General features: G+C 39.0%; 1 protein-coding gene across 1 annotated transcript; it reads right to left on the bottom strand.

Moving 5' to 3' along the window:
• Positions 1-14,388: 14,388 nt before the first annotated feature.
• On the bottom strand, positions 14,389-20,919 carry LOC132983425 (polyadenylate-binding protein 1A). The gene is made up of 15 exons (XM_061049717.1): positions 20,114-20,919; positions 19,698-19,891; positions 19,126-19,241; positions 18,373-18,512; positions 18,191-18,285; positions 17,911-18,048; positions 16,990-17,085; positions 16,582-16,854; positions 16,280-16,370; positions 16,038-16,160; positions 15,781-15,923; positions 15,354-15,438; positions 15,079-15,209; positions 14,866-14,958; positions 14,389-14,753 (listed from the first exon to the last, which is right to left on the bottom strand). Exons 1-14 carry the CDS (start codon positions 20,304-20,306, stop codon positions 14,869-14,871), a joined length of 1,908 nt encoding a protein of 635 aa, XP_060905700.1. The 5' UTR covers positions 20,307-20,919; the 3' UTR covers positions 14,389-14,753; positions 14,866-14,868.
• Between the last annotated feature and the right edge of the window lie 275 nt (positions 20,920-21,194).

Genomic DNA, 21,194 nt, shown 5'->3' with positions numbered 1-21,194 from the left:
AACTTTTATTTCTATGTTCAAACATGACTAAAATTCACACAAATTGTAGGATGTGAAGGGAAACGTGATTGGCTGGACACAGGTTTGTGTAGCTGATCAGTTTGTCACTCACAGAGGACAAAAGGTTGACAACCTTGGAGAGTACTGACGCAAAGAACCCGCTCTAATATGTCTGTTAGAGCATCAGTGCCAAGGCAAGGGATCAGTGCGTCCTTCGCTGATTAGAGCAAACAGCGGCAATGTGAGATATAGCAGAATAGAAGAAAGCATGCGTTTTCCCCATACAGGGGTTTCTAATGCAGCAGCAATTCAGCGACAACTGTAGCTCACAATTGCAGATGCACAAGTGTCACAAGGTACATGTGATTTTTGCAATACATTTTTCGAGCTTAAAGCAACAATATGCAACTTTTTCACCATTAAATAATAGTTTCAACGGTCGATTTAATAGCACAATAACTTTCAATAGGGAAAATGGCGTTTCTACCTTGACCACAGCACGGCCAGGTCACCAGTTTACTACAGATGTAATTTAATATAATGGCTGAGGCTAAGAGTAACAGGACAGTGACAAATGAAATTAAGAAGAGGAAAAGAGATTAAGAGGACAAAAACAATATATTTTTTAGACATTTTGAAGTTGGGTGAATTGTGTTGAAAATAGTTTTTTTTTTTTTTTTTTTAATAAAAAGTCATACCTGATGTAGTCAGTGGTCATTTTACGTTTCAATTTGAATATTTTAAATATCTCGAATTGAATCGAATGACTTCAGAATTTTTTTTAAACCTTTATCATCAATATTATAAAAATAAAATCAAATTTAACGTCTGATATACAAAACTTTTACTGCAACTGTTTGCTGATGATGTGATTCTACTCTCTCTGTTTTGGAGCATTCTTGATAACAATCCTCCCCACACATGATAACCTGCTGTGGATGGAGTCATACTGCACATACCGTATTTGAAATATGTGGCCATGGTTTCCTTAACTGACATGGTACATAGCAACCTCTGCCATCAGTGTTTGAATGGTTGTGAATGTCTAGGTGTGACATGCGGTGTAAAAGCGCTTTGAGTAGTCAGAAGACTAGAAAAGCGCTCTACAAGTCCTAGTCCATTTAACTGTTTGCACAGATTTATAAAATGTAGCCTATGAAAAGTTTTGGAAACTGTTTTAGCACAGTTTGATAAAATGTGTGTTTTGCACTGAAAATCACACAGAAACGGGTCGTAAAGTGTTGGTATTTTATTGTGTACGGTACCTTTGTTAAACGCTGCTTTGTCTTTTCTCTGTTCACTCTCACCCCGTCTGACCTCATGCAGGTAACAGCTGGTGTCTGTGTGGCAACAATCAGTACCTTTATGTTGGTCGTTACTGCCTGCTGCACTCTCTTGATGAAAACTTAGCCAATCTCTTTGTTTCCATTTCAATAGGCGAAATTTTGATCTTCCTTGTCATTATACTTAACGCGAAACCGAAATGTCCCCACATCCCTGACTTTAAAGACAGCGGTGCTTCCTCATACTGCTGCCTCTCCTCACTGCTCGCTGTGTGAAAGGAATGGGTGAAATCTGACACCAGTGTTGTTAGCGTCCACCAACTTTAGCACACAGTGATTGGATATTACCTCTGGGGTAGGGGTTTCCTTATCCCAGTGTATTGTGCATTGGACTCACAGGCACACACACAACATGTTGAAAATAAATATAATGCATTTGAGCTATTTGTACAAAAACAAAAAAACTTAATTGAAAAGCATGAATTGAACCAAGGATGCTGTACCAAACGGTTCAAAAATTATATCGAGAATTGTTGAATGCCAATCATAAACACAAAGTTGTGCTATGAAGACACACATTGATGCATACAAATTGATCACAATGCAGGAAAAGAAAATGTTGGTGCCTGAAGTCCCCCTAAAAACTCTTTTGTTACTACATGATCTTCTTCTGGTTGACCTCTATAAAGTACAAAAGTGTTGGTTGAATGCCAAACAGTTTTTCTAACTGCATCTTAACGCTTTACTTTGTGTTTCTGGGAAGGTTGATTGAGGCGGTAAAGAAAGAGTTTGTGTTATTTTAGGAGAGAGTTGCTACCAGCTCCAGCTTACTCTCTTGGTGACCATCCCCAAATGTGAACCAGTGTATGTATCCAGGTCTTTGGTTACAGGACAATAAATCTGTTTGTGCAAACATACACAGGTTAATGCCAGGACACACACACACCCAGAAATTGGCCACGCAAGCTGTAGGGGCCTGAAGAGCACACTCACACTGCAAATTGTGCATAGTTTGTAAGCACTTACTGCAACTTCAAAAAAACCACACTGTATATGTCATTCTGCAATGCTATGCACCAAGATCAAAGGCAGCGAAGCTCTACAGCGGTAACCAAACCACTGACACAAGCAGCACCAAGCTTCTCTGCTAAGGGTTGCTGTACTCCTTCCCCTTCTCACAAATACAAACACCAACAAATAATACTCAGAAGACAGTGATTGCCCCCTGTACCTCAGCTTTGACTGCTCTTTTTTTGAGGCAGGACTGAAAACATTACCCTCAAGATGTGCTGGGCAGGGGAGACCTGAGTGTCAGCTGGCTTTAAAAACAAACTTCCAGCACAAAAGTTATAGTTTCTCATAGTCATAAATATTTTTAACAGAAAGCCACGGAAAGAAAAAAAAAGGAAGCAGAAGAGCATAACAGAAAACAAGTGGAAATCCCCTTCAGCTTTTTCCTTCAGTGCTCTTCCAAAAGCCAGACTGCAGTCCAAAGGTACTGCTGTTGAGTGTATTTTACTTTGAATGATACATAGGAGTGTGCAGTTTGATGAATGAAAAGAGGATGCAAAGACGGTATCCAAAATGTGCCAAGGAGTGACTGTTCAGGTCAATCTCCACAAAGCAGATAGTTCTGTATGTGATAAGGAGATGATGATGCAGGTAGACTGTGCCATCTGTCTCATCTGAAGGTCCTGGCTAAATCCCATTCACATAATAAAACACCCATGCACTCATTGGATGCAGGCTGTTGTCAGCTGGAAAGCCTTTTCTCATTTAGCAAACAGAAATAGAGCCTTTGTCCACTAACTGTGTTTTTTGCGCTGGCAGCATCCACAACCACAAATTTAGAAAGCTTCTCTCAGTACATTTACATGCACAGTTAAGAAGAGCTACAGTTATATCTCAATTAGGGCCAACTAACCAGACCGCTGTCCTTATACCAGTATACACTAGGACTGTCACTTTTTCAACAAAACAACTAAAATCTAACATTCGAAACACCTACGAAACCACCAAGTCATAACAAATGTTATCTCAAGACACTCTGCAAAAGAGGTTTGTTTCATTATCTTGCAAAAGAGCAGGTAAAAGACCTTACTCTTTGTTATACTCATTAGCCTACTGTCTTTAACAGCTGAGGTCAAGAATGCATGCAATGGTCATGTTAGCACCCTCTGGACTGTATATTTTCCCAGTGGATGTGTTACATGCTTGGTAGACTAAACAAAAATAAAATGCTAAGTTCATCCTGCAGCACATAATTACATTTTCTTATAGTTGCTTCTTAAAGGGATACTTCACCCATTTGCATTAAGCTTTGTATCATTAGAAACTTGGTAGTATTTTTGAACGGTCGTGCATCCCGCCCTCATTTTCCCCTGAGACGGGAAATCTTTGTATTTTTAAGTCTGACAAGGAGCCTCCGATGACGCAAAAATCGTAATTTTGCGTGAATGAGTAATATGGGAAAATTAAGAAACGATTCAACAACAATTTCTGTGAGTTTAAGCAAAAGATTATCAAACTAAGAAAGCAAGCCAGACATTGCCTTGGAGGCAGAGTTCATTAGGCATTCCAGACAGAGAAAAGATTCAGTGGTGACCTCAGTTGACCTGCTGCAGGCTGGGAGAATATAAGTTTCACTTTATATTCAGAACAACGTCATGGTTAAAGAGGATATAGTGGGATTTTTTTCTCCTTGTTTGTGGAAGGTATATTACAGTAAGTAAGACATTTCTTGAGAAGAATGGCTAAAAGTTTAAGACTTTGCACAAAGGGAAAAACACTCTTAATCTGGTCTATATACAACATTTTGAACAATGAACATCCCATTCTTTAATGTCTAATGTTTGTGTTTTACGCTGCCATTTCAGAGTTATGCTTATTTATTCATATTTCTTATTTTTATCTTTGTTGGCTGCGGGTTGGAACATGATACATTCCAGTGAAGAGCCTGGGAAAGGGGTGTTGGCATTCATGGTGGGATTTTTTATACTCTTTTTGGTTTTATTTTTTGACTAACTGTGTTGTCATGTATTCCAACCAAACAACTTACAAATACAATCATTGTATAATCGCTAGTTATCTTGAAAACCCAATAAACCAAGTTAAAGCAACTATTTGGACAGCAATGCTTTCCTGTGTTACCAGTATTCTCTTGACCTCCTTTTACTATACTCTCCTGCTTTCTCCAACAAAAATGATTTCCAGTGTTCAACCTGTCATCTGTCTGATTTACGTTAGCCTTTAAAGACCTCTTAAGGTGCATCTTGAAGGGCAAACTTCTCCATAACAAAGCCTTTTCTTTCTATAGGGCAAGGAAGGTAAATCTGTAGTCCAACTGAGACGAGTACCACCCTGGGCGACTAAGCAGTGCAAAAGAATGCCCTTCAGCCCTCTCAGTTAATTATTAGACCTGGGACTCTAAATTTAACCAGCAGTCTAAATTGTGACCTATGTTACTATAGTGGAATGCAGTGTGCTGTTGTGTTGGTGGTGGGGGGATAGGGAGGGTTACGTGTGTGGGGCAAAGGAAACCACCCAGAATACACATTCAGTTGATGCCTGGCACAGTAGTCATGCACCAAAACAATGGGAAATGAGCTATCCCATATCAGATTGTTGAAACATTGAAAAATAACATCCAGGGTTGCGTGGATGCAAATTGAGATCAAGAGATAAACATAAGAACAAGCAGACACAACGAACGGCTCAGCTTCAAACCAACAGACAAATCTGAACATTTGAACATGCAGCAGTCGGCCACTGTCATTAGCCAGTCAGTATCACTGTAGCAGCATTCCTGGCCTGTCTGTCCCTTGTGTAATGCTGCCTCTATGCACATTCCTGGGCTTCTATTGGGCTGGGACAGTCAATGCATTAGCAAAGCTTCTACAGCATCATGAACAGATATAGAGCAACCTCCTGACCAGCAAGCTGAGCAACTATTGAGTGATGTTGGATGAAAGTCAAACATTGTCTCTCCCTACTTAACAAAGTGTGATTCAACCTTATAACTGAGGGTGTGGTCAGTGGCTGTATTTAAATGACAGGGCCTTGTACTAGTGCCTTTAGTAAAAGCATTAAAAAGTGAGATTAATCAACTAGAAGTGGAGAAAACAACTTTGATAATAACAAATAAAAGGTGTAAAATAATGATGCAGAAAAAGGGCAAGATGAACAGTGAAGACATTGTTTAATGCACAAAGACAGGCAAAGCAAAAGTTCCCAACCCAAACAAAGCCAGTACAGTTTCCGGCTGACCCCTCCTCCAAGACTTCCCATTTTCCTATCCTACCTCACTTCACTTGAGGAGAGGAAATGAGGTAAGCATCCTGGCATTTCTGTTTAGCAGAAAAAGCAAAGCACTCAGGAGGATGGAGCCGAAGCAGTGACAGTAAAAGAAAATTAAAAATGAAATCTTGACGAACCGTTACATTGCACCCATCTGTCAATTATGTCAGCTATGCATCTAATTATGGATAACATGTATCCTATTCAAAATTAAAACAGATCTGTTTAAAAATAATTCACCCCCTGTACAGTGTGTGCCAGTGATGACAATAACTAATCAGACCTATTCCGTTTTATTGTACCAGGCTGTAAACATTTATGCTGTAAAAACAGGTTTTTTTGCCTGTTGTGTGTGTGTGTGACTTCCGGTGTTTCTGGAGGCCGCCTCAAGTGGACACTCGACAAACTGCAGGATTTTGCAATTCCCCATTGGCTTCATTTTTCATGACCGGAGGTTGCCGCTTGGTTGATACCAGAGTGGAGAAGATTAGCCTTATATCCAGACAAGCTAATTATTAAATAACAGTGACAGGCTCTCATTAAGTTTTGTGTAAGGACAAAGTGTCCACGATGGCATTTGTCAAGCCGGAACACAAGTTACCATCACAGCAAACAATAGCAACAAGAGTGGAAAAGATGCACAAGAAATGTGCAGAACAGCTCACATCACTGCACTTAGTCAGCAACAAAGATAGCCTTGCCCATAGTAGCCTTGCCTTAGGTTGAAGAAGTTCACATGGTGGGCAACTTGCTAATAAAAACACAATCCATTTTCAAATCTTGTGCAAATATATCCTTAAAATTAAGTATTTGCCGTTATTCTAAAACACAGCTGTTAAAGTGAATTCTGTGTAGGACATGGTCATTATCCAAAATTAATGTATATCACTGTATGTATTGTAGGGGTGTAAAGGTACACATACTCGGACCGGACCCTTTCGGTACCGGGAGCGGACCGATCCGAGTACACGCGGAACAAAATTGCTTTAATCTGTGTTCCCACACGGACCGCAAAGAGTTGCATATAATCGGGATGGCGTTCTTTTTACGGACTTAATCTTAAGTTTCGTTTTCATTTTCATTTTCAGCGATGAAAGGGGAGGGGGAGACGCGTCTGTGCGGGAGCATAACCTGCAGCATGATAGAATGAACACCCTCCCTCCCCATTCCCACAATAATGGACATAGAAACGTTGACAAGACGAGAGTAGTGTGCCGTCGTTGTTCAGCGGACATCGGGTACGTCGTAGGCAACACGTCCAACTTATTAAAGCACTTGAAAAGGCACTAGCCCATGCGAACGTAAACATCACTGCAACTAGGCCTGGCCTCTGTATCGTGATACATATTGTATCATGAGGGATGGACTGGGATAAAAAAATCTGCCCTGGCTTTTTAAGCCCACACTGGCCCCGAACAATTGACCAAACATGACCTTGCGGCAGCTCTCTTAATACACCGACTGTTACACAATATCCATCCTCAATCAAAAGTGTAAGAAGTGAATGTCAAGGAGAAAGATCTAGTTTTCAGTATTCATCCTCGTCTAAAAAGGTATTTTTATTTAATAGTACTTTATATTTAAGCTTAATATGACAGCTTTTATAAGTAAGCGTTATACAGTTAAAGTTAAGAATTCAGATAAGAGATTCTCTCAAAAAAACAGTTCTTTGCTGTGCTTTTATTTTGTATAACCTATATTGACTTTTATTTTGATAGAGAAAAATGGACGTCCGGTTGATCGAAAGTTATGACATTAACTAACTACAAATACAAAGTACTACAAATACTGTTGATGAATGCTGCCAACAGAGCAGTGTACAGCTAAAGAGGAAAAGAGAGATGGGCAGGAGAAGATGCTGCAGCATGTGGAGAAAATAAATGAAGGGAAGCATGAAGTCTGTATGTAAACAAATATTCCTATAAGTAAGACAATACATGACATTTAATCAAACATAATTTAAGAAGGGTCATGTATTTAGAGTTTATACGTAGGGTTTTCCACCCATGTTGTTTTTTTGTTTAACTTTTTGCTAATTTTACTTATTATACTACTGTTTTTCAGCTGTTGTAACAAAGAAATTTCCCCCAATGGGGGATCAATAAAGTTTATCTTTATTTTAAACGTTAATTATAACTGTCAATCATGTTACTTAGACAGAGGGAAGGCCAAAATCATGATCACAATTAAAATTAAATTAATTGTGCAGGCCTACTGCTATGACAAAAATGGCAGTCATAAATCTGTAGACAAATGTGTTCAATGACCTCACAACCAAATAAATTGAGAAAAATTAAAATTCTTGACTTTCTAGGAGAGCAATGCAATTTTTCATACTTTGATGATATCTAGCCTCATTTAGTAACATAACCATGAAGTGCCTGGACTGAGCTAAGATTTCCACAAACCAGGGCACAAAGGATGATAACTTATTGCTGCATACTTTTCTGTACTACTTTGCCACAAAATGACAATGATGTGCCATAATAGTTGAAATGATGACCAGTTTACTTCAGCTAAGCAACAACCGTAGTGTCATATTATGAAGAAAGACAACATTTCTCTGCTGCAAAGTGTAAATGTATTCAATACTATGCCATATAACCTGCACACCAATAAGATGCAGTGCAACTTTTTTTGCAGATTTAGACTAAGGACAGTTATCGGCAATAATTGGTAATTATTATTTGTAGGTGAATGTAGGGCTGGGAAATATATCGAGTTTTTAAGATATATCGATATATTTTCAAACAAGATATAGGGTAAGACAATATCGTTAATATCGATATAGTTTATGTTACATTAAAATAACGTTATAGAGATGCCAGGTCACCTTTTTCTCATCTCACTGATGATGACTGACTGTCTGTCTCTCTTAACCCTGCTCCTCCTCTCTCTCTCCTCTCTTTTATTGTATTTAAGGAACATTTTTATTTTATAACATTACTTTTTAAATTCACAAACAGGTAGTTTATTTTTCCATGTGTTTTCACTGTTAAGAAAATACATATCGATATAACGTATTGTTCCGAATATAAGACAGCCTTTTTCCCCATCGAAATAGGTCCGAAAAAGTCGGGTCGTCTTATATTCGGGGTCTAGTATTCGGAGCGCAGCTCTAATTGTTCGCTTGTCCCTTTAAATGTCAATACACATGACGCGCTCTGGGAGGAGCAGGGGAGCGATGACAGTGAGAGCGAACACAGCGGGGCGCTGTGGCCTGTATTTTCTCTGTTATTTAAAAATGTTGATAATATTGCTTGATTTTAATTTTGAAAATACGGTATGTTAATTATTATTATAATTATTAATACAACAGGTGTTTAATTCAATGTGTTTTTAATATTGTTATTTTCAAATAAAATGAAGTTCTTTATAAAAACAAGATCTGGTCTGACAATTCTTTTTTTCTAAATGTGAGTGTTGAAAAACGGGGGTCGTCTTATAATCAGGGTCGTCTTATATTCGGACCAATACGGTATATCGAGTATCGCCATTCAGCTAAACAATATGGAGATATAAGTTTTGGTCCATATCGTCCAGCCCTAGGTGAATGTTTGGAAAGAGTTTGAATACTGTTTAAATAATAATTATATATTCAGGTTGACACGATACAAAAGACCACAGAGGATCTAAATGTAATATTACCAGTTTCTAGGTAAAAAAAAAAAAGTCTAGTCGTTATTAAAATCTACACTATGTGTATTTATTATTGTAACTGAGTGGTGGGATTATTTTTTTTTTATCTTGAAATGACATATAAAAGCAGCATCAAAGATTGTAATGAAGACAGTCTGAGGGAATACAACTTTTCCTCTTGCTCCTCATTATCGTTTAAACTTTTAAACTTTAGCCTGAGCTGCATATATCATATATCAGACTGTGTTGTGGGCTCATGTTTTTTTGTATGGGTGGGATATGTATGTATATATGTGTTGTGTTTGTATGCTGGAACACCTAAATGTCCCTGCTGGGATGAATAAAGTATATCTTTATCTTTATCTTATCTGATCCCTCCTGCAGCCCAAGTTGAACAAACTGGTGCAGTTCTGTACGATGGTAAAAGACAACCCAGTATATATATAAGCTATAAAGTAAGGCCTATCCTTTAGTAATCACATCAGAAGTTAATGCATGATATTCCAGAAACAAATAACAAAGTAGGTTGACGATACGACTTCGACTTCTAAACATCGTTAGATCAGCTGCACAGTTATATGACGTTAAATATCCGTTTCTGTCTCATTACAGATCCTGACCGTCACCTCTATAACTGAGCAAGAAAATAAGAGCCATAACGATGTGGAAACATGAATCTGGGAGCCTCTACAACTGTTTCATTTGGTCTCATCTTGCCTCACTTGACGGTCGCTAGCTTACAGCCAAACACAGCGAGCTGTTAGCAGCTGGCTAGCAAAGGTTAGCTCGTAACGATGACATACATACCGTCTGTTGCTGGTGACAGTTACTGCTACAGACAGTTAAAAAAAGACGAAAAGAATGGTCCTGACTCCCCGAGATGATTTCAAGTTAATTAACGAGTGGCCCCGGTGCCGCTGCTTGCACTTCTTTTCCTCCGTATTCGGTCCCACCTATCCGCTCCGTTTCGAACGACAACAGCCTGCATAGTGCTCGCTCTGTTGTTCGCTGTTCTCGTTCTATTCAAATCATATCGCGAGATTTCGAGTAAAGTTTCAAAGGCTAAAGTAAAGCTTTACGAAAAGAGCCAAGGGCAGGCGACTGTAAACAGACACAGCACCGTCCTGTGTGTCTTTTTATAAATTCACCCTCCCTGACACTAATGCACAACACTAATTTTAAACGTGTTATTCAATGTTTATATTTTATTGTTGGCCCAATTATAAGATAAGATAAGATAAAATAAGATAAGATATACTTTATTCATCCCAGCAGGGAAATTTAGGTGTTCCAGCAGCCAGCATACATACAAACACACAACACAACACATATATACATACATATCCCACCCATACAAAAAACATGAGCCCACAATACAGTTTGATATATGATATATGCAACTCAGGCTAAAGTTTAAAAGTTTAAATGTCTTCTGTCCTTACTTAAAGGGGAGTCGTTATGAAGTGCAATTGCAGTAGGTAAAAAAATATTTTTAAATCTGTCCTTTTTGCAGCCTAACTGCCGTAACCTCCCACTAAAAACACTCTTTTGTTCACACACCAGATTGTGTAAGGGATGCATGTTATTGTCCATAATGTTCAACACAATATCATTAGGCCTATCATAATAATGTTGTCTACTCTTGTCTTGTCACATGACATTCAAGTCATTTGTAAGTCCTTCTGAATTTCAAACAAATAAGGAAAAGCTTGTAGGTTAAAATAAGTAAGAGAGGTATGGCTAGACGGATGGGCAACTTTGGTCACAGCAAGGGCCACATTTATTTAATTCTCACTGCCAGAGGGCCAAATTGTAGTATACAAAAACAATTACAGTCAATTATGTCTCAAATTTAACTCAACATATACCAGTGATCAAATATTATTATGGACATATTTCTGGTTTTCATGATTTCATGGCAGATTTTGTCATGTTTTCTTCATGTTTCCAATTAATTGATATGTTAAAATTGTCCTGAGGGCCACGTTGAGGGTTGATGGGGGCCGCATGTGGCCAATCCCTGGACTAGACAGTCATATCTCTTGTCGGCAGTGTGACAAAACGCTTTCAACTATCCCATAATCTATCTTTGAGCAGCCCTTACCCTGATGAAAGGTGCCACTCAAAGTCCCATTGCTTGATTGATCGATAGATTGACTGAAGCTTGGAGAAGGTTGCAAGATATCGATACAAATCTACTTAGGCTTTGTCAATGATTGTTTTTGTTTTGTAAACAGACGAGCCAACGCCCTGCAACCTCTAGTTTGACCCCTACAAAAGACCTCAGTATTTAAGCTTTTGACGAAGTTATTTCTTCTGGCCTATTGTAGGCTACGGAGCCCCTCGGGTCCCAACTCTTTGGGACTACAGGTCCCACTGTTGTCTGTAAATTTGGTGACATTCAAACCTTTGTGATGCTGAATGGACAAGGCCTAGAGGTTATAATGAAAAGCGATAGATGTCGAGTTGTTGCCCAAAACCGACCAGGACGTTTTCCTAGTTTAAAACTGTCCATTCTGACCACAACACAATCCTAACAGCTTGCATTATTCATTATTTATTATTAATTATCTATTTATAAACACAAAGGACAAATACAAAACAACATAACTGCTGCTACCTTTTTCTTATTATAAATCTGTACCGGTATATTTTATTTAGACATGTCTATTGCTGCTACTGTGTACAATATATTATTTGTATATAACTTATGTTTTTATTTTATTTTTTTGTATCTGTGTGCTGTTCTATCCTTTGGTGTTACCTGCTGCTGGAATCTGAATTTCCTGAGGGAACCTTCCCAAGGGATTAATAAAGTTCCTATCTATCAATCTATCTATCTATTCTGCACCATATTGTAAGGGCCCAGCCCTAATGAGAGGCAAGCACATATTATATATGGTCTCTGGGATATGCTTTTGAGTCTCTTTTCATTTTCATGAAACAGGATGCCCATTGAAGTACCGTGAAATGGTAAAAGCTTTATTTCATGTGGGTCTTTGGCGTGATGAGATGGATGGAGAGAGAGCTCCCAGCTAAGTCATGTTCTGTCTGCACTGTAATTCGGCTACTTCGATCTGTCACTCCTCATTTACAGACAAATAAAACGTTTTAAATTCTGCAATATCATCAGAGCAAACACTTAGGTAGAAGAGCTAAGTAAACAAGTAACAGTCTTAACCAGACCTTGAGAATCTGTTAGATAACCTGAGGGTTAAATACGGTGTATGTGCAAAAGACCTTAAAACAAACGCTTCATGAGCACAAAAACATATCAAGATGTGGAGATAAATTACTCAAAACACTTCCCATGTGAACATTACACAAGTATAAAAACACAACATAACACAACATAAGATTCAAAGTTTGATAATCCTATAAAATACCACGGGAATGTTGTTTTTGAAGATGACATAAATCAGATCAATCTCACCCCTGAATGTTTTTATGATGACGATACAACCAAGTTTACAAAGGAGATATTGGAAGAACCTGCTGCACAATAAAGTTGGACATTGTAATATCATTAGCTTGGGCTGAATAAAAAAATGAGTCATGAGTAGAGTTCAAATGTAGAGAAAATAAAAGCGCACAGAAAAATAATTTATGATCAAAAGTTTATATTTGAGATTGATTTCAACTATAGCTTTCTGTCCTGTGTCCATTATCAACTTCCTGTTTTTACCTGTATAAAAAAAAAAAAAATAGAAGGCGACCCTTAACACATGAAAGGAAAAATAAAATGGATAAATCATTTATTTTAGTATTCTCTAATTTGTTTAACCCAGGACCGTCAACTAGAAGCAATTTCAGGTAGGATTTGGTGAACTGAAATGAATGATAAAATGATCTAAAGAAATACACCCTAAGTAAATCATACAACGAAAAGTTCAGCTTTGTATAACAAACTCCGCCATGATGAACTATTCCTTGCTAAGATCTCTTTCTCTGGTAAAAATATATTACTGAGAAATAGTCACCCTGCTCTATGAAGGTCATTGCTCACCCAGCTGGTGCCAAAAATCATTTAGGATCTGCTCTTCTGAGGGAAAATGCATCCAATCTTACAGTTTACATTATTCTGTTCGGTTGCGAGTTCCTGTAACTTAACCAATAAATAATATACATTCGGTTTTAGTAATTACCTATTTTAATAATTGTTTGCATTCAATAGTTGTCTATTCCTTGCCACCAATGAGGGTTCACAAATTCCTTTTACCAGGGATGTCTATCAACTGAATATGACGACAGGAGCAGCACTGGTCACTTCAACATTTCAGTGAAAAGCACCACAGACCATCTGTATCCAAAAGGAAGGTCACTTGATTGTTGACTTGTCTGCTAAGTGAATTATAGAATTGATTGGATCAACTTCAGAGGGCAGAGAATAGTCAGATTAGGATGTAGTGTTATGTCTTACAACAGGATCAATGTAATGCTCTCAAACCATAATATACATACAATTAGAAAACTAGATTACCTTTTTGTAAAATACAATGGTTATTTTATTATATTCTAAATGTTTTTTTCCAACTTTGGGAATACTTTGTCGTCTTGTTTTGAATATAATTTAAGTCTGTCTCGCAAACACCATATCAGAAAAACAATTCCTCACATTTTGTAGGCTACATACATTCAGCTTTCAATTAATTCAGTGACATTCATGTCATGTGAGTTGTGATTGGCACAATGTCTGACAAGACATTTCATTGTCCTTCTATGCTAATTATCACCAAAGAGAACTTTCTTTATTGGATCAACCAGTCACAGCTTTTGGCCCTGGCAAGAGGACCGACCACACCTCATTAAAAAGTTTCTGTCCCTTCTACGCTCAGAGTTGCTCTAATGTTCCTTAATAGCTGCTAAGACTCCTTTCAAGCTTTTTTAAAGATAATTTTCACAGAATCTTTGTCAACACGTTGCCGGGAGGTTGAAATTCGCTAATCGATCAAAGTAAAAAAAGCATCAGTACGTTTAAGCACATGAAATAAATACCAACAGGAGACCGGAAACATAACCTCTGATAAGCTTGTGTCCAGTCACTGCAGGTCAGTGACACTCATTTAACAGAGACTGATCAATCACACATGCACTACTTAAACAACAATAGTCCTTAACAGGAATGTAGAGCCATAAGGACAGGAAAATAAAAATAAAACTGATGCAGACATTTTGAATGACAATTTATTACAGCCAGCAGTTTACAATACAAATCACCTTTCAAAATGCTCAGTGATCACCTTCCTGAACATTGTCTGGTAATCTGAGCACTGACACAGTAAAATGACATAAAACAGGAATGCATTCAAATTTATAATGTCGATTTTTTTCTATTTTGCTTTTTTTTTTTTCAACAAATTTTTTTATTTATGAACAAGGTCCAGTCAAACCATCCCTAGACCCGGCAGAGTCAATTGTTTTCTTCTTTTTTTAAGAAATGATTTATCATTTTGCGATGTTTTCAGAGTTTTAGGTTTTTCAATGTTTAATTTTTTTTCTTTTTTCCATCGGTGAAGCAGGTTTCAAACGCTCAAACTGTAAGAAAAGACAAAACAATTTATGCTTACAATGTAGTTCATTAACATATGTTGACTGTCACTTCCGTAACATGTTGTGCTTTACAACTACAATCCCTCCACTAATACACACCTTAGACACTGGGAACACCAGCGGGGGTTGTGGACTTCTGAGCAGCCTCCTTGGCCTGGTGGGCCTGAAGCACAGCAACAGCCTCATCCACCTAGAAAAAACCAAAAGGAATTTAAGAAACAAAAAACCACTGCTGACCCAGATTGCTTCTAGAATCATATTGCCAACAGCACACTTTTAAACATGGCAAATAAAATGAACAAAAACTGACCTTTGAGCGCAGGGACTCAGGGGACTCCAACATATGGAGAAGCTCTGAGTTGTCAATCTCCAGCAGCATACCTGTGATCTTGCCTGCAAGGCTTGGGTGCATGTTCTGGATCAGTGGGAACAGACGCTCACCTGATAAGAAAGAACAGGGATTAACTATTTGAAATGTTCTACAACAAACATTAGGTGTAAAATATGTCATTTCAATTACACTGGTTAGCCATAACATTTTTGTTTAATTTGTTCCTTTTAAATCAGAGCAGAGGATGTACTAACCCAGCATCTGCTTTTGTTCTTGAGGAGGAGCAGCAGCCAGCATGGAGGCAGTCAGGGGCTCCTGTCCTTGGACATGGACAGCAGGCTGAGGAAAGGAAAAAAGAAAATCAATAATTAAGATTAGAAACCAGAGAGGAAACATTTTAAATAACTTTAAAAAGTATCTACAGCAAAAAAACAACAACTAGCTGTCACAATCTATAGTTATACAATGTACGAATGAGCAGTCTGGGATACTAAGATAGAAATGATTGATTCTCAAATCATGCTTATTGACATTAAGGTCTAATCACCAACACCTTTCTGTGGGGGTACAGGGCATCAACTACTTTAGTCAACAAGTTAAGATCCTCACGTTTGAAATTCTGGCAAAACTGTTAATGAATGGCGCCTGATACAGAGATGATGTAAGTAAGGAGAAATTTACCTGCTGCATGGTGACCTGTGGCTGGGAGGCCATGTGCTGCTGAGGGTTGCGCACACCAGCAGCATACTTGTACTGGGGCATGGCACGAACTGGGGCAGCATTGGCTGAAGCACCAGTGGGGCGCTGGCTGAGTGCCTGGGTCGCTGCAGTAAGAAAGATGAACATGGCACTTCATACAGACTGCATCTAGCATTAACCAGGCAGTGATATTTGATTTATCAACAGCACATTCTGAATTTTTTACAGGAAATACTTACGCATACGCTGGGAAGCCATCATGCGTGGGACCTGGGTGTTGGCGGTTGCAGTGGGACGGATGGTGTTGAAGGCCTGGGGCCTTGGAGCTGATGGGCGCATGGCATTGGGCATGTTTTGGAAGTCTGAGAAGAGCGACAACAACTTTACATTACAATTCCATTGTGAAAAGGTTCGAATATAGTTCTTTAATTTTAACATCACAAAATGTTATATCCACATGAAGTAAAATGTTTTAGCTTACGCTGAGGACGCACTCCTTGAGTGGCCCAACGGGGGCTTGGGCGGAGCTGGGCCAGTTGGTTGGCGGAGTAGTATGCAGCTCTGTTTTGGGCCTGAAAAGTACAACCACAAAGATTTAAAATTAACAGCTATCCTTAAAAAAAAAAAAGTACTTTAACATTTTGAAATAATTTATTTTCCTAAAACCAAATGAAGTGGCTCACACTAGTGACTAATTTAAAAGACATGACAGCAGTACCTCTAAATACTATTAGGCAGCATGCTTTCACGTGAAGTCTTGGCTACACATTTATATGTTAATACCTGAGGTATAGCAGCCATGAAATAGCCTGAAGGTGGGGCAGGCTGGTAAGGGTTGAGCACAGGGTTGGGCACTGCACGGACAGTGGCCATCCTCTGCATGTACTGGTTGGTGAGATGGGCCTGGCGTTCCTCCTTGCGCTGGGCCAGGGCCACGTACAGAGGCTTTGTAGCAACAATTCTCCCGTTCATCTCTGTTACAGCTTTAGTGGCCTCCTCTGGGGAAGAGAAGCACACAAAGCCAAAGCCTTTGCTGCGGCCACCTTCCATCATCACCTACGGAAGAAGAGACAAGTTGAAATATATATATATATATATATATAAATAATACAACATCACAACCATAAAATTTGATGAAGACAATCTAAATTTGGAATCAAGCCATACGTTTATGAATCAAAATGGCTTTACCTTTGCACTTGTAATGGTTCCAAATGGCGAGAATTCTTTGCGCAGACGTTCATCATCAAGGCCATCGTCCAGGTTTTTCACATACAAGTTAACACCCTGATGTACAGAAAAGGACATGGAACTTAAATGCTTTATAAATGACATAAGAATACCTCAGGGCAACAGTAGGCAGGTTTAAGAGTATTTATATTATTATGTGTTTTGCACACAAGGAGAAACTTTGTGGGCTTTGTTGTAACACAAACAGCAAAACAATTTAAAACTTTTAAGAAAAGGTGCATTATATGAATCAGGATATTTTTTTGCTTATCCAGTGAGCCAGAGGGGGAAACATACAACCTCATTGGGTTTAAACTGAACTGAGACTGACTTGGTGCAACAGCTTACAGTATTGATGCTTTGCAGTGGGGGGAAAACAAAAACGGAGCATGAGGCCTAATAAGGGTTACCAAAAAAAAAAAGATACCAAAATGAAGATGCAATCATCATTGATCAGATTGAAAATATGTGCCCAGTGGATATCTAGTTTATAAAGTTCAGAATGCTCAACACAGCTTGTTAAGAGTCAGCAGCACCATGTCCTTGAAGCCATTCACTCAGACTTTTGTCACCCCCCCTCAAGAAGTACTGATTATTAGACTGATTCTAAATACTCAAGATGATGCATGTTAACTGGGCAGGCCTTCAGGATGAATAAGAATGAATCTGTTAAAATTCAACATCAAGGTAATCTTAACCACAATCAGTACAGAAAAAGTCATTGACAGATTTTACTATGAATTGGCCCAGAGGTTAGTCCTGTTGAACCAGTCATTCACGTAACACTTGAAAGAGTTTTGGTGATAACAGAAAATGAAACTCAGAACAAAAGAAGGAAGTTGTTGCTGACAAAATAGTCAAATGAGTGGATGGCCAACAAACCTGGTATCTGGTCATGCGATCCTGTTTCATCTGCTCAAATTTGCGCTTGAGCTCATTCTGACGCTCTCCCTTCTTCTGTGCCCGGCCCACATACACTTGCCTGCCATTCAGTTCTTTACCATTCATATCGTCCACAGCCTGCAATAAGAAATACAGACCACCAGGTATACAGAGGTCAATATCTTTTTTACCATCAGAGGTACATTGATAATATGAGGAAGGTTCATTTTCCAATCAAGCATTTAGATTGGAGAAAATGAATCAAAGACAGAATACTGACCTTCTGTGCATCTTCATGTCTCTCAAAGCTGACGAAGCCAAATCCTTTAGATTTGCCACCGTCATCAGTCATGACTCTGATACTGAGGGCTGGCCCTAAAAAAAAAAAATCAGTTCATCATTTAACCTGCCAGGTCATTTTAATAAATGACTTTCAGAACTCTGAAATGGCTTCAGTCTTACCGTATTTGTTGAACATCTCCCGCAGTTTCTCATCATCCATGTCCTCCCCAAAGTTCTTGATATAAACATTGGTAAATTCTCTTGCTCGTGCCCCAAGCTCAGCCTCCCTCTCTTTACGTGACTTGAAGCGCCCAACAAATCTGTTGGGGGGGGGAAAAAAACATTCAGTCTTATATACCTACACTCCAAAATGACCAAATTTGTCATTTTAACTGTTCTGTTTACACATAGCTTTAATGTGTTGCCTCAAATGTATTTATTTAAATAATTCAAATTTCCCTCCTTAAATCATTTAGATGACAAAACATGTTGCCTTTTAATCCACTACTGATTAGAGCTCATTCAAAGGGCATTTCCGCCGTTTTTTCATTGGCTCAAGGTCCATCTGCAGGCAAAGATGGGACCTATTCAGATGTTATTATTGCTGTAAGTTCAGACATTTTTACCATGGCACTAATTTGCAACCACAAATGGATCTGCTTCAAACCATGCATCAAGGAGTGCCTCAGTTGTTTTTAGTGCCTAAATTATGTTATTTGTATAAGAAAAGCACACACACAAACTCATTATGATTGGCATGTTCCCTACGTGCCTGTTGTGTGATGTTTAAAACCTTTCCCCACTTCCCTGGGATTTTTCTCATTTTCACTTACGCATTACAAAACATTTAATATGATGAAGTTAATGACCTTACATGTAATACTTTGTACCTGAGACAGTTATGCTTAGAAGTGCAATTACAGTTGGACTTACACTTTTCTGTCATTGAGCAACATGCCATTCATTTTCTCAATGGCCCGCTCGGCAGCCTCGTGGGTCTCAAAGTGCACAAAGCCGTAACCCTTTGAGCCATTTTCATCACAAACCACCTTAGAAAGGGGAAATTTCAGCATGTCAAAAAAACAAACTCCATGCATTTTAAAAAAAACTTCACTTCACAAACACACAGTTAGTTCAACGTAGGTCAGGGACGGGCAACTGTGGTCACAGCAAGGGCCACGTTCATTAAATTCTCACTGCCAGAGGACCAAATTGTAGTATACAAAAATGATTATGTCTCAAATTAAACTCAACATGTACCAGTGATCAAATATTATTATGGACATGTTTCTGGTTTTCATGATTTCATGGCAGATTTTGTCATGTTTTCTTCATGTTTCCAATTAATTGACATGTAAAAATTGACCTGAGTGGCCACATTGAGGGTTGATGGGGGGGGCCCGCCAGTTGCCCCACCCCTGACCTACAGCAACCTGTTGTGATGCAAAGTAGTAGTAAGTTTGTAAACTCCAGGAGGTCTACCAAATGAATCCCGCTCGTCTCACCTTGCAGGACAGGATGTTTCCAAAGGCGGAGAAGGTATCGTACAGGGCCTTGTTATCGATGGACTTGTCCAGGTTCTTGATGAAGATGTTGCCGACTCCACTCTTCCTCAAGGAGGGGTCACGTTGAGACCACATGATGCGGAGGGGTCGGCCTTTGATCACATCGAAGTTCATGGTGTCCAGAGCTCGCTCAGCTGGAGGGAAAAGAATGTGAAGACTTAACACCAATTTGATTTGAATCACAGATTTAGTGACTGACTGTTTGACCCACTTCATGCCATATAAATGTTGTATTTTCAGCTTAATATCTCCAATCAGGCAGTAGGTACATACTGGAACAAGGTGTGTGTGATACATGGTTAAAATGGAGGTGCTGCTTTAGTCTTGTTAGATCTTGTTGGAGTCTCTATACATACCATCTGCAGGCTGCTGGAAGTTGACATAGGCATAGCCGAGGGACCGACGTGTGATCATGTCTCTGCACACCCTGATGGACAGGATGGGCCCAGCCGGGCTGAATTTCTCGTACAGCATGGCCTCGGTAACGTCAGGGTGCAGGTCTCCCACATACAGGGACGCCATCGGGTAACTGGGAGCACTGGGATTCATGTCTGCCGACGCGTGGACTCAGAATGTGTGTAATGTTAAAGGTTATAAAAAGCTTCACAAACTCGAGTTAAGTTAGTTGGTTCCCTTTCCTAAAGCTTCAGGTAAAGCGATGCTTAGCTTAGCTGTTAGCAACGTGGGCAGGCTAGCTAGATTAGCAAAAATGTCGGAGCGTGGCCTACCCGATATGGCTCGCAGACTCCACGATTTACAGCCTTCACAGTCGGCCAGTAAGCTAAATTTCACCAAATATACGAGCTTACTGTTCAGGCGTTCAGTTACCAGTCGAATAACGAAGCCCTAAAAAGTGAGAAATTGTTATTAATCAAGAATAACTGCCCAACGTTTATCAACCACGCGTTCTCCTCGGCGTGCTAACGGTCGTCTTCTTCTTCGTTCCGTCTTTTCGTTCGATTTCTTCTTCGCGTTTGCTTTTGGGTTGGCAAATAGAATCCTGCTTCACCGATTTTTTTTTTCTTTTCTTATAAAAATATGTCTGCGTGTGCTCTCTAGCTTTTAGTTTGTTTCATAATAATAAAATGTGTGCCGAGACTAGCTCCGGAGCACACCCTACGCAGACGGATTACCGGAATGAAAGGAAGGTCGGTGGAGGTTGTTACCCGATTCCTGTCGAAACCACGGTGCGCTGACTTACCAAAGGTTGACGTCACACTTCTCGCGATATTTTATATCTGAATTAATTATGATGATTTTTTTTTTCTGTTCGTGATCTCAAAAAAATTCCTGAACTATTTTTTGGATTATAAGCAGGTATTTAAACATTTACCACTGCCATTTGGACTGATTATAATTTTAATTTAAGATAAATAAACGTAGTTGTAATAATCCATTAAATAGAAGAAAAAAAATCATTATTATCGATTAATAGAA

The sequence above is a fragment of the Labrus mixtus genome, chromosome 11 (assembly GCF_963584025.1).
Source record: "Labrus mixtus chromosome 11, fLabMix1.1, whole genome shotgun sequence".
In the NCBI taxonomy this organism is placed as follows: Eukaryota; Metazoa; Chordata; class Actinopteri; order Labriformes; family Labridae; genus Labrus; species Labrus mixtus.
Note: the sequence above shows the minus strand (reverse complement) of the source record. Positions and strands in the feature narration are given on the sequence as shown.

What these genes read in the sequence shown, in the direction of transcription:
- LOC132983425 (XM_061049717.1), bottom strand. Translation starts at nt 20,306, where the DNA reads ATGAATCCCAGTGCTCCCAGTTACCCGATGGCGTCCCTGTATGTGGGA. An exon ending in TTGCTCAATGACAGAAAAGT is followed by an intron (nt 18,513 to 19,125) that starts GTAAGTCCAACT and finishes CCCCCCCAACAG; the next exon opens with ATTTGTTGGGCGCTTCAAGT. An exon ending in GGAGATGTTCAACAAATACG is followed by an intron (nt 18,286 to 18,372) that starts GTAAGACTGAAG and finishes TTTTTTTTTTAG; the next exon opens with GGCCAGCCCTCAGTATCAGA.